General features: G+C 37.0%; 1 protein-coding gene across 1 annotated transcript in view; it reads right to left on the reverse strand.

The window, feature by feature from the left end:
* The window catches only part of GLUD1 (glutamate dehydrogenase 1), a 33859-nt gene that overhangs the window by 15381 nt on the left and 5224 nt on the right, over positions 1–13254 (reverse strand). The window contains exons 2-4 of the mRNA XM_010993365.3: positions 4669–4749; positions 4325–4380; positions 3314–3377 (exon numbers count right to left, since the gene is read on the reverse strand). Of these exons, the coding sequence (XP_010991667.3) occupies positions 3314–3377; positions 4325–4380; positions 4669–4749 (201 nt within the window). The remainder of the gene's footprint in view (positions 1–3313; positions 3378–4324; positions 4381–4668; positions 4750–13254) is intronic.

Here is a 13254-nt window from a genome sequence, read left to right on the forward strand (position 1 = left end):
ATAAGAAACAACCTAATTATCTAGCAGGTCAGTTAAATAAAATACGGTATATCTACACAAAGAAATACTATGCAGCCATTAAAAAGGATGATGTACATCCACGTGAATGGCTTGGAATCATCAACAACACATATATGTGGAAACAAAGGAGGTTTCTTATACCATGTATAATATGTTCCCATTCTCATAAAATTCTTTCCCTCTATTTATATATCTATGCATAACATCTGTACATGTATTTCTAGTGTATATATATATGTATGCAGGTTTACAGAGATGGACCAACTTTTTCATCTATGTTGGGGTTTCAGCCTTGTTTATAACTTTATATCACTTCAAATGTAAAATAAACTTATAACCTTTGTAAAAAGAAAAACAACTTTAAAATGTTTAAACCATTGTCTCCCAAATAAAGGTCTTTCTAAGAACTGTATTTTCTATAATTATTACTCTTCAATCAGCAGACTAAGTTCCATTTTAATATTCTCCTACAGTTAAGGGGCCTAGCCCCTAGATAATGCACTTCTTTGTACAAGTTGTGATGTAATGGAAATAGGACTGGTGTTAAGACAACTCTGAAATGGTCAAGATTTGCTTTCTACATTCCTGCCACCCACAGTTCCCCACCCAATCTGTCACTCTTCTATGCCCGGGCAATCTTTTCCTTAGGCATCTTACAAATCTCAAGTCCCCCCAGCCTACCCTGGCCCCATACAAGTCCCCTGCATGGAACAGTTCATGCCACATTCTAGCCTTGTTCTCTGACATAGGGCTCTACTCTACTGTTCCCACTTGCTCACAACTTCCATTCCTTTACAGAGACATACCTCAACCGGAGGTCAGTATAAATCTGTTTAATCAGTATTTCTCTCCTAAAGTGTAAATGACAAATTGCTCCCGAATCCTTTCAGAGGCATCTACAAAAGGATTATGCTGGTTTTCAGCAATACCAAGTGTTAAATAATCTTATGGCCTCAAATAACAACAATTCCATTTGCAGAAGGTATGTTGGTAAATGGCAAGTTTGAGGGACATAGTCTGTAAACCAAAAATGTATAATGACTACAAGTAATTCCTGAATTACAGATAAATCCTCAAATACCCTACAGAGCACAGGTCTGAAAGTCCATCCTTTTGAAAACAGGTAACTACCCTTAGGAAAGTTAAAATGCCATCACTCAATCCCATAAAAGATGAAAAATTGGCTAAAAAAAGCAACTGCTTTAACAGAACATGAGCACAGGGGTAGGAGTGAAAGGTTAATTTTGGTGCACAGAAGTACAGAGAGATGAAAAGGATGAAGACATCAGGTTATTGCAAGGGAACTTTACAGAGATGACATCTAAACTCACAGACCAGAATTAATACCCTTTCACAAACTTTTCCAGGGGGGGAAAAAAAAAGGAAAGACCACTTCCTACTTCAACTCATTCGGAGGCCAGTATTATTATCCCGTTATCAAAGGCCTCACAAGCAAAAAATACTGCAGACCAGTATCTCTTAGAAAAGCATCAAAAAGAATAAAATACTTATGAATAAACTTAACAAAAGTAGTGTGAGACTTGTAAGCATCATTAAACAAATTAAAGAAGACCTCAACAATGGAAAGATTTTTCAGTGTTCATGGACTGGAAGACAGTATGGTTAAGGTGGCGATACTTCACAAATTGGTCTAGATTCAAAGCAATCCCTTCCGAAATCCCAGCTGACTTCTGTAGAAATCAAAACGCTGATCCTAAACTCACACAATGTGACAGGGCCAGGACTCAGACTCTGGTCTAACTCACAATCTGAAACTCCCTGTGGAAAGATAAGTCAGAAAATAACTGAAAAATGACATCAATTCCAGGGGTTTGCTCAGATTAGTTCTGTGCCCTAGAGAGAGAAAGAATGCTGACTGCCTCCCTCTTATGTGACAAAGCTTTCTGAGCCCAGATGTCAGTTTAGTTGCACAGTGGCTTAGTAAAGTTTTTGCACATAAGCAAAGTCAAACGCTAGTATTTAAGCTCTCAGTGTTTCAATGAATCACTTTTTAACCTTTGGAATTATAAGGTACTTGTCAATATAGTGAAAATAAAGCTGGATGTACTCCAGATATGGGTGATAAATACAACTAAATAAAGTCTGAAACCACTCAAGACTTGTAAGTTTGAGATTCAAGCTAAAAGTTTAAGCTAAGCTATGATATAATACACTATGAAGGCTTTCAGAATTAGTCGATATTTCTCTGAAGGAGGGAGTTAACTCATTACGTCCTAGTGCTTCCCCTGTAAAATGACTGTAAGTAAAGCTCACAGTAGTGCCAAGGAAGACACATGCCAAGAATCCAAATGCCTTTTAAATTATGAAAGACAAGACAACTCTAGCAAAGTTCTAGTGTTACTTAAAAGGGACACATTTCAAAACAAGGATATTTTAAGTTCACAAGAACTTGTCAACAGTGGGAAGAAAACCACAGGGGCAGGAAAACAGAAAAAGTAAACTTTCTTTGCTATTTAATTTAATCTTCTTTAGTTAAACTATGTTAAAATGGAAAATGCTATTAAATAATTTTGTTTATTTTATTAAATCAGAATCCTAGAATAAGAAATAGAAAGACTTAATTTGCTTAAAAATTAAAGATTAAATAATACTTATATCACAGAAAATATTCACATTGTTCACAAAAGAACGTGACACAGACAATAGTATGATACATAAACATCCAGCAAATGAAGACCAGCAACCTCATAATTTAGTCTGATTGGCAAAAGCTCCTAGAAACAAACATTAGGAGCCCCAGGAATCCTCAAAACCAGCCAGGGACGGATGGCAGAGTGAGCCTCCCGCCTGTGCCCACTGCTTTGAAGGAAGAGGCCTGCTTATTTAGGCCTCCAATTCCAAAAGGCATCACGTTTCTCACTGCTTTCAGAACAACAAGATTACTACTATAAAACTGCTTTTTGCATATTAAAAATTACTTATAATGCAGGTATTATTTACTCCCTAAAATCTTTTTGGATGGCACAATAGGGATTGTTCAATGTTGTTACCCTGATCAAAAACCTTTCATTATGTCTGTACAAGGAGAAGAGATGGAAGTGATCTCTCCTGGGGTCCACACTGCATACTGAGAACCTAACTTTTCTATTGGAGATTATATACATCATATACAGGCTTAGGTGTGCCCACCACACCTAACATAGAACCCCGTTGCTCTAAATAATAGGGCAAGTCTATCCACGCATGTATAGACAGAAGCAGGAGTTTAAATTAAGACAATTACTTTTTAGATGTTCCCACTCTATGCAGAAACCTACATGGCAATACATACCAATAAAGCCCTTCTTTGCCAGCTCCATGGTGAACCTCCTAGTGATTTTTTCCAATTCATTATCCTGCAAAGGGAAGAAATGAAATCAAAGACAATAATGAAAAAATTTGATAGAAAAACCACTAGTGGCGATAACTAACAGTTGCGTCCTATTTCCTATTTATAGGACACTTCCACATATCTCCAGAACAACTCATAAAGCGGGCATTTCCATTTTAAATGAAATTTTAAATTTCTGAGATCAAAAATTAGACTAAGCAACAGACAGAACTGTGGACCAAAGCTGTTCTCCCTGCATTAATATAGGACCCTATGAGTAATCCCCATGATATATTTTCATTTAAATGGCAGATTATGTTTACATAGATATTAATTTACATAACTAACTTAATATAGATGTTAATTAGAAGAGTAACACCAGCTTAGGTTAACTTGGAACGGATAGGATAAAACAATAAAATTTCTACCAAATTAGTTAAGATATGTCAACCTTGAGATCCCAACATAAAAATCTCAGATCACAAGGCGGGAGGGTATAGCTCAAGTGGTAGAGTGCATGCTTAGCATACACAAGGTCCTGGGTTCAATCCCCAGTGCTGCCTCTAAAAATAAATAAATAAATAAACCCAATTACCTGCCAAAAACAAACAAAAAAACCCAAAAAAACTCAGATCACAGATATACATATTTACATACAGTACATAATACATGATATTCATTTATGTATAGAATATACTTATATTATAGTTATATATAATAAACATGACTATAAATACCTAAGAATATAAAGGTATACTAATCACCTTTTAATCAAGAAAATGAAGAAAATGAGAAAGTACATTGATGTAAGCAGCTGATCTTTTATACAGCTAAACACTCAACAATTATTTACTTATTTTTCTATTCCTTTTAAAAGCAACAATAACCATTAATCTCACTGGTAGAGGGGATACACAGAAGCCCAGTGACTGCTACCTATACCACGTGTACAGATGTCACTTTGATACTTACGGTATAGTTCTTAGGGTTGATCTTAACACCAGCTTTGGCACCCCCAAACGGCACATCTGAAAGAGAAGGCAGAAAGTTGTTACTCCATATAAAGGATAAAAGAATTAAGGAAAATCCAATTAGTTCCTATAAAAAATTCCCCATTTTAAAAAAAGACTAAATCTTAATTAGGATGAATTGAAAAGTGACGTAAGCCTTAAATTGTGCAATGCAAAAAAAAAAACAAAAAAAAAAAACCCAGTTCTAATAAAGTATATATCTCTAACATCTTAAAAGTAACCTTGTATGCAAACATTATTTCCCCAAGGAGTTTTTATTAGGTAACAACAAAGGAGATCACTTACCAACCACTGCACATTTATATGTCATCAGAGAAGCCAAAGCTTTTACTTCGTCTACGCTCACATCAGTGCTGTAACGGATACCTGAGGGTTTAAAAAAGAAAGAGGGGGGAGGGGAATGTATTTAGCCCATCCTTCTAGCATGTCCAGACTTTTTACTGGTTATTTTCAAGAACACTTGAAGTAGTTTATGATTAAAAAACCAATAGGAAAAGCTGCTAATTAGCCACCCAGAAAGAGTGACAGAATGAGCACTGCACTTGATTTGAAATATTTTGATATTTAAGAGAAAACGATTGGTGTGGAAGTTCAGTTTTTGCTTTCTGGTATGAGTAGCATCAGGCACGATTTCTGGGAATTTAGGGATGGGATAGCCCTGTCCTTCAGGGACTTACAACCTAGAGGGAAACAACAGTAACCATGATTTCACAAGACAAAGACTACCTTCAAATGAATGTTTACACTTTCAAGAAGGCAACTAACTCACTGAAAGTTTGATTTTTTTACTTTTTGGTTGAGGTGATTTGGTAGCGGGGAGTTAAACTTTGCATTCTGATAGCATACAAATAAAGGCAAATGGCTCATTAGCAAATTCGACAGCTTCAACTTAAGTATCAGATGTCTAAACAGAGGTTTTGGCTTCTCACAGATGCACACAAAGAGATGCTTACCCTGTAACTCCCTTCACCCCCCTGCCAGCCTCTTTTAACCGAGAGCTGAGAAGCTGACAACGTCATCTCTCCTTCCTGGAAATGAGGTAATTCCCTTCACTCTTTCTACAAGAATGGGAGGGGGCCAAGCAGACAGACAACTCTGAGTCTTAATGCCCACCCCTGTACTTACAGGTAAGTAGGTGTTCAGCAAAGGGGACACAGGAAGTGAGTACACCCACCATTTTGGTTTTGGGGATCTTGGTCAATCACCCTTCCAAATTTTATAGGGTTAAACCACCTTGCATCCTTAGTTCACTGCTTCTCAACCCCAGAGAAGAAGGTCTTTTGAGGTTGATGATTCCATGCTGCTTGGGGCCCTCTGACACTGAGTTTGTGTGATGAAGGACACCTGGATGAAGTTGCATGCAATTCCACGGAGAGTCACAAGTGATGGGGGCCCAGGGACATCTCTTAAAGAAGAATTCTGGGAATACAAGTTTTTCGGTAGAAATCTACAGTAATTTCATGGACTGGCAGTTAGAGAAAACACCCCTATCCATTTTAAAACTGGCTTCTTGTGCTTCAGAAAACACCTGTCTAAAGATAAATGACATGTTTTAAGAACATTTTCTCTATGTATGATCATAAAGAACAAATTCTGAAACTGAACATATTTCTTTGACCTACTGGAAAAATAAAATAATTGTATTTTAGAAAAGTGAGCTATTAGAACAATCTGTATCTTGCATATAGTGGGTTCTCCGATTATCTGTGGAATAAATTTACTCGTTGCTAAAATTTTAGATGAGAATTGACTTTTTTTTTTTTGCATATAGCAGATCTAGTAGCTCTATTGCTATACAGCTTGCTTCCCCATTTTGTTCAGGTCTTTATTAAAAACTTTCCTCATTCTGAGAGGCCCTTCCTGACTATCCCACTTAAAATAGTACCTCTTCCTCATCCCCACTCTCCAGCCCCTTCTACCTTATTTAATGCGTTGACATTGACTTTGTATCATACTTGTTCACTGCCTTGTGTCCGCACCTGGCAAGTTAGCACCACGAGGACAGATTTTTTTGTTTACTGCTGTAATTCCTGGTGTCTCACACAGAAAATGGCTCAATACTCAAATACACGTTGAATGAATATATGACTGTTTCTTGACTCCTAAAACTTAAGGTAGAAAGACAAAAGCCATGGCCACTTAAAACTGACATACACACAAGTTCTAAGCAAGTGTCTGTGCATATTGTGAAAGAACTAAAAAGTAGTAAAAAGCAGAAGTATCAGGTCCTAGAAAGTATCCAGGAAAAAAACCCTCAAATTTGTGAGTAATATTAAGAACAAATATTTGTTTCTTTAAAACAAAAATTGCTTTTTCATTAAAACATTTTTAATTGAAGTATAGTTGATTTACAATATCATGTTAGTTTTACGTATACAACATAGCGATTCAATATTTTCAGATTATACTCCATTTATAGTTATTACAAAATACTGGTTATGTTTTCTGTACTGTACAATATATCCTTGTAATTTATTTATTTTACACATAGTAGTTTGTACTTAATCCCCTACTCCAATCTTGCCTTTCCCCCGGGTAACCATTAGTGGTGTTCTCTAGATCTGTATGTTTCTGTTTGGTTATATTCAGTTGCTTATTTTTCAGATTCCACATATAAATGATAACGTACAATATTTGTCGCTGTCTGATTTATTTCACTAAGCACTAATGCTCTCCAGGCCCATCCATGTTGTTGCAAATGGCAAAATTTCATTCTATTTTATGGCTGAGTAGCATTCCATTGTCTGTAATGTATATATATACGTATCATATCTTTATCCATTGATCTGTTGATAGACACAAGTGCTTCCACAATCTTGGCTACTGTAAATAATGCTGCTCTAAACACTAGGGTGAATGTATCATTTTGAATTAGTTATTTTTGTTTTCTTCAGATAGATACTCAGGAGTAGAATTCCTAGATTATACAGTAAGTTCTATTTTTACTTTTTTGAGAAACCTCCATACTGTTTTCCATAGTGGCTGCAACTGCATAGCGTGAGAAAATGTTCTCATTTCATTCTCTTACATGTAGCTGTCTAGTTGTCCCATGAACCATTTACTGACTTTTCCCAACTGTATAGTCTTGCCTCCTTTGTCATCGATTAACTGACCGTAAGTGCATGGGTTCACTTCTGGGCTCTCTATTCTGGTCCACTGATCTATGTCTGTTTTTGTGGTGGGACTGTGTGTTTTGATTACTGTAGCTTTGCAGTACAGTCTGAAGTCCGGGGGCACGATACCTGCAGCTTTGTTCTTTTTTCTCAAGATTGCTTTGGCTATTCAGGGTCTTTTGTGGTTCCAGATTAATTTTAGGATTATTTGTTCTAGTTCTGTGAAAAACTGTCATGGGTATTTTGATAAGGATTGCTTTAAATTTACTGATTGCTTTGGGCAGTATGGACATCTAATATTATGAATTCTTCCAACTTGTGAACACAGGATTATCTTTCCATTTCTTTGCATCTTCACTTTCTTTCAACAATGTCTTAAGTTTTCAGAGTACAGGTCTTTCATTTCCTTGGTTAAGTTAAAAAATTGTTTAAATACTAAAATGTGTTTAAACAAGTTATTACTTATTACTGAATAAATAGGAATTACTTAAGCTTACTATTTAGTGAAAACTATGCTAGGCCAGGGATCTGGGTGGGGTGCAGTGTCCAGCACCTCCTAACCCAGTGAATCCAGCCCAACAGAAACTGCTGTGGACATGTGCACTTGCTCACCTGGGTAGGTGTTAACAGTACTCTTAGGCTTCATGCCAAGATTGCTTGGGACAATGTGTGCGAGGCAGGTGGCGTAGTGTCTGCATGTGGACAATTTTTCAAATCTTAACTATCATTGCTACTATAGTATGACAAAGTAGTGGCAAAAAACAAAGAAATTCATTTTAAAAATTCTAAATGTATAGGATTTTAAGCAAGCAGCTCACTGAACTTTGATTTGATTACTCAAAGATAAATTCATAGGGGTGGTAAAATAGTGCACTCTCAAGAATCAGTATTCCTCCTATCACCTTTAAAAGGGCTTTCTTTATTGTTCTTTTAGAGTCTCTGGAAGTAGTTAATAAGTTATCCTAATTTTCCTTGCTTTCTTAAGTGGGGGAAAAGTTACTTTCCCTTAGCCAGTGTTAATAACTAATGCATTCAGTGGGAAAGGAAAAACAGCTTGAAATCAGACAGCAATCCTACCATTCTAGATATAAATGCTAATTAAAAACCAGGCCCCTCCCACAAAACGATGTAAACAAGACTATTTTATTGCAGACATCCTAAACTGATGAGTCAGAAACTGTGACTGTAACAAAAAACATGTTTCCACTGGAGGGAACTCAGGAATTCCTATTTGTAAAGTGAAATTTTCTTTCCAAACCACACCCCTTTAGAGAGTCCAGGACACTGAAAAGAAGTAGTTACATAAATTACCTCTCACTCTACAGGCATTTTCTGCAGGCTATGAATCAAGGAAGACTTCTAATGAACTGAGGCAGGGAGCACTATAAGGAGAGTAGCAGATGAGTTGGGGAATAAACCTTGGAGTAGATATGGGTGGGGACAGAGAGGGACCCAGAAATGAAAGCAGGAGGTGCTTGGGCTAAAGAAGACGTAACGCTCTCATTTTAACTTCCTAAGAAATTAGCGATGCATAAATAATTTTACTTCTAGAAATTGGCAGATATACTGGTATAGTTACTAAACTGTTAACAGGGGAATAAATAAAACAAATACCTGTAAATAAAATACTCTGCACTAAATATGAGATAATAAGTAAACTCCAGTAATACAGGAATTACCCACACCCAAAGGAAAGCTAGTTACTCTTCCTCCTTTGAGACTGAAAACCAAAGACAACTAATAAAAACACATTGTTACCTTAAAATTCTTAACCATTTTAACAAACGCTAAGAATGACCGCAAAAAAGATGATCCTCTCCACCGAATTTGTAAATTCAGTGGATTAGGAGATATTAGCACAATTGGTGTACATGAAGGGCAAAATGATGCGACATGTACTTCAAAGTTCTGAAAGAAGGGGAAAACCTAGCATTTTTGAATGCCTACTCTATTTCAAGAATAGTGAATTTGAAGACAAAGTCATCCAATAAAGCCAAAAAGATACATACAGACAAGAAAACCAGAAAAACTTAAAACATTTTAAATCAAACTAAGACAAGAAGGGTCTTATTTGCAGTGTGAATATTCTCACTTTTATAAAACCAAGTCTTTCCACCTTTCCCACAGCAGAGAAGGCTAAAGGTAAGCAAGATCAAGGGCGACTGGATAGGGGCAGAGGGATAGAAACTGGAAGGAACGGAAGTTCTATCACAGAAAGTTAATTATAGAAATACATAGCCTATGTTGGCCCCAGCATTACTAGCGTTTGGGAAGAGATCAATTGGGTATTTGAAGGACACGTAATCACGGATGTAGATGCTTTCAATGGAAAGCAGGAGTCCATGGCTGGCTACACTAAAAAGGGAAGTGGGTGATGGTCCACAGATGTGGACCACAGGACTGATGTCATTAGAAACAGGGTTTAAATGAAGGACTGTATCTCAGAGTAATCTGTGCTTTCAGTTCATCAGAGGAAACTAAAAAAGCACCACCCATGACAATGTTTATTGTTTATCAAACTTGGTAAAGTTGGAGGAAGGGTTGTGATAGAACTTTGACATCATACCTTTGATTCTCAAGAGGAATTAGCTTTATAGTCATTGAGTTAACTGGTATCCAGATGTTTCAAAAGAACATTAATAAAATGCAGATATCTGCAAACTACACACAGCAGAAAGCATTCCCTCTTAATTCTCCAAAACTTTCCTTGCTATCCTCAGAGCCTAACATTGGTGTACACTAAAGTTTTTCTAGGAGAAAAAAATTAAAAAGAAAAACTGGCTAAGTTACTATGGTGATGAAGAAAACACACCAGCTAATTACTTTGAAAAGATGCAGTGAAAACCACAACTGAGTAGCCTGAATTTTTCTTCCTTTTGCTAGCTGACTCAAAACCAAAAACATACAAAAAAGCTCCTTAGTGACTAAGTCACCATTGTTTTTTATGATGAATCATTAACTAAACACATCTGTGAAAATTCAAATGGTTTTAAAACTTACCTGAACGTGGATCTTTTACTAAGATTTGACTTATTCACTAGAAATTCAATTTCCAACTGTATTATCTCTTTCCAGAAACTATTACTTAATAACCAAGAGTCCTACCACAAAAATAGAATCTCCAGAAAGGCAAAATGGACCCAGAACTCTAAAAATGCCTTCAGCACAGGGAAGAAGCATTTAGTACAGGAGCTCAGGAAAATCATACACTTTAATAGCTTTTGATAGTATCCATGTACTGTTCTGTGTAAGAAGGCAAGGAGCAAATAGTTTTCACCCATTATCAAAATATTTATTTTAAGGGTTTTGAGAAGACAACCTTAAGCTTTCTGGAAAGCAAACGTTTAGCTAATGTTGGGAAAAAAAATGAAATCGAAGGTATTTCTTCTTTCCACTAAAATTTCAAAATTATGTTAACTCCCATGCATATGTTTTCATCAAAATTCAAATATAGGAAAAACCGAAGTCTTCTGATTACCACTTGTGACCCCAGTCCTTAGGGGTGACCATCCTTAGCAACTTTTATATATATATAGCCTTTCAAGTCATTTCCCTTCATTTATGTACATACACACCTACAGAACGTATAGCTTTGTTTTGTGTTTAAGTATATAGCCTACTGCCCAATGGAGAGAAGAAAGAATATGCATTAAAAGGGGGATTCTGTTAATTTTTTTTATAGATTCCTTATTCTAACAATGACTAACAGTAAACTTAGATCTTCAACCTAACAGGTCTTGGAAATAATGCTAGTAAAACTGGTGAATATAAAGTTGATAACATTCAGTAAAAGACAACAATAAATGTTTCAAAGGGGTAAAGACGCAAAATTTTAGATACCCAGTTTCATAGAAATTACTTACAAGTCTAGGTGGCATGTGAGAAGGATCTTGAGAGGAAAATTATAGGGCTATTGGAGACATGGTAGGGACAGGCTATTGGAGACATGGTAGGGACAGACATGGTAGGGACAGGCTACTTTCCAAGGGTAAGACTGAGAAAAATATATGCCTGTATTTTCATTTTTCCTAAGGATCATTTTACCCCAGATTACCTTTCTAATCGTCTTTCCTAATAACACTTTTCTGTCCCTTATACCATCAGTTTTTCTACCAGTGTCTCAGGCTCAAAATCTGAGTTATCTTTGACTCATCCTCATTCCACACATCCTACCTGTTGAAGGATCGTGAAGCCATCCAGGAGCCCATCAAGAGATGCCTCATTAAAACAAAAGGTGATCTTACCACCCAGGAAATTCCAAGGGATTTAGGAACTCTGTGTAGGACGCTCCTACCATCCCCCATAACTCAGTAAATGACAAGAGTTTCAGGAGCTCTGTGTCAGCAACTGGGTTCAAAGGCCTAATAGCAGAACAACGGTTGCTCCCAGCACCCCTATCACTCAGGAAATTATACAGATTTTAGGAGCTCTGTACTAGGAACTGCGGACAGAGACCAAATAAATATTTATTATGCCATAAAGCCTTACTTTCCACTATTTACAAACACACAGGCTGTCCCCATGACCCTACCACAGAGTCCTGCCTCCTGCCTGGGCTGAAGCCACCCTCCCTACTTCTCTTTATCTGAAATGACCTTTCCCCTTTCTAACCCTTCTCCAGGCTTCCCTACTTTCAGATCAACACTGCCTTTCCCTGGCATCTTCTTTGAACTCCTATTGCAGCAACACATTGTCCAGTGTGCTTTCAACTGTGTCACTTATTGACTGGTTCCAGGAAAGGAAAATCAATCTTTTAAATTTTCATTTGTGCTATCTTTCAGTTTCCCTCTAGCCAAGGAGCAATTCAGAAAAACTTGAAGGTCTGACAGAAATTCTCCAAGAACAATCAAGAGAAATAATAGCAATTCATGACAAAGACTTTTTAGTTCTTATGAAAAGGCACCTAGAAGAAAGCCAGTTAAAAACTGTTGCACTGAAGACCCTCAAAGATATATGTAATAACACTCTGGCAGAGAAATGAGTTGTTCTGGCTGACACACTAAACTGCTTAAACACCAAAGCTCTTCAAACCTCTTTCAATGGAAAACTCCCTTTTAAAATGTTCTTTTGCTGCCTAAATAATTATAACAAATGGACTGGTAAAGACATCACTGATGAATGCATTTCTTTTCTAGGAAGGAGGTAGGTCTTTTCATAGCTTTTAACAAATCTCAAATGATCCAAAGTTTTAGGAATCATTGTGTTGAGGGCATAACATGGTTCTCAATCAGTACTTACCCCAAGATACAACTTGTAACTTTTTACACAAATGAATCCAGACAATAATGACTAAGAAATGGGGAGCTGGATCAGATGGCTGGAGCCTGAACCCAACCCTGCTACACACTGTTGTGTAATCCTGCCGGGGGGAGGGGGGGCTTACTCTTCAGCCTTAGGATCTGCATTTGAAAATCTGGATCAACAGTGCATTTCATGAGGTTGTTCTAAGGAAATCAAAGGAGTGATGCAGGAAAAGCTCTTGGAAATGTTTGGTGTACACATAGAGCTCAATAAATGTTATCTATTACTGCTCTCCCCTGCTTTGCCAGTTGACCTTTGCGAAGGCATACTCTCCTAGGTACAGCTGCCATTGTGAAAGGTACCTAAAGGTGCCATGAGCAGCCCTCTCCCAGGTTGTCTTCTTGCCCTTCATAAAACCCTTCCTGCCTTTACCAGTCGTAATTCATACATTAACACTTCAGTCTGGATAGAGAACAATCTGCATTAATTTCTGCCTCTGGAAAAGGGGAACACTGAT

This window comes from Camelus dromedarius, chromosome 8 (assembly GCF_036321535.1).
Source record: "Camelus dromedarius isolate mCamDro1 chromosome 8, mCamDro1.pat, whole genome shotgun sequence".
Lineage (NCBI taxonomy): Eukaryota > Metazoa > Chordata > Mammalia > Artiodactyla > Camelidae > Camelus > Camelus dromedarius.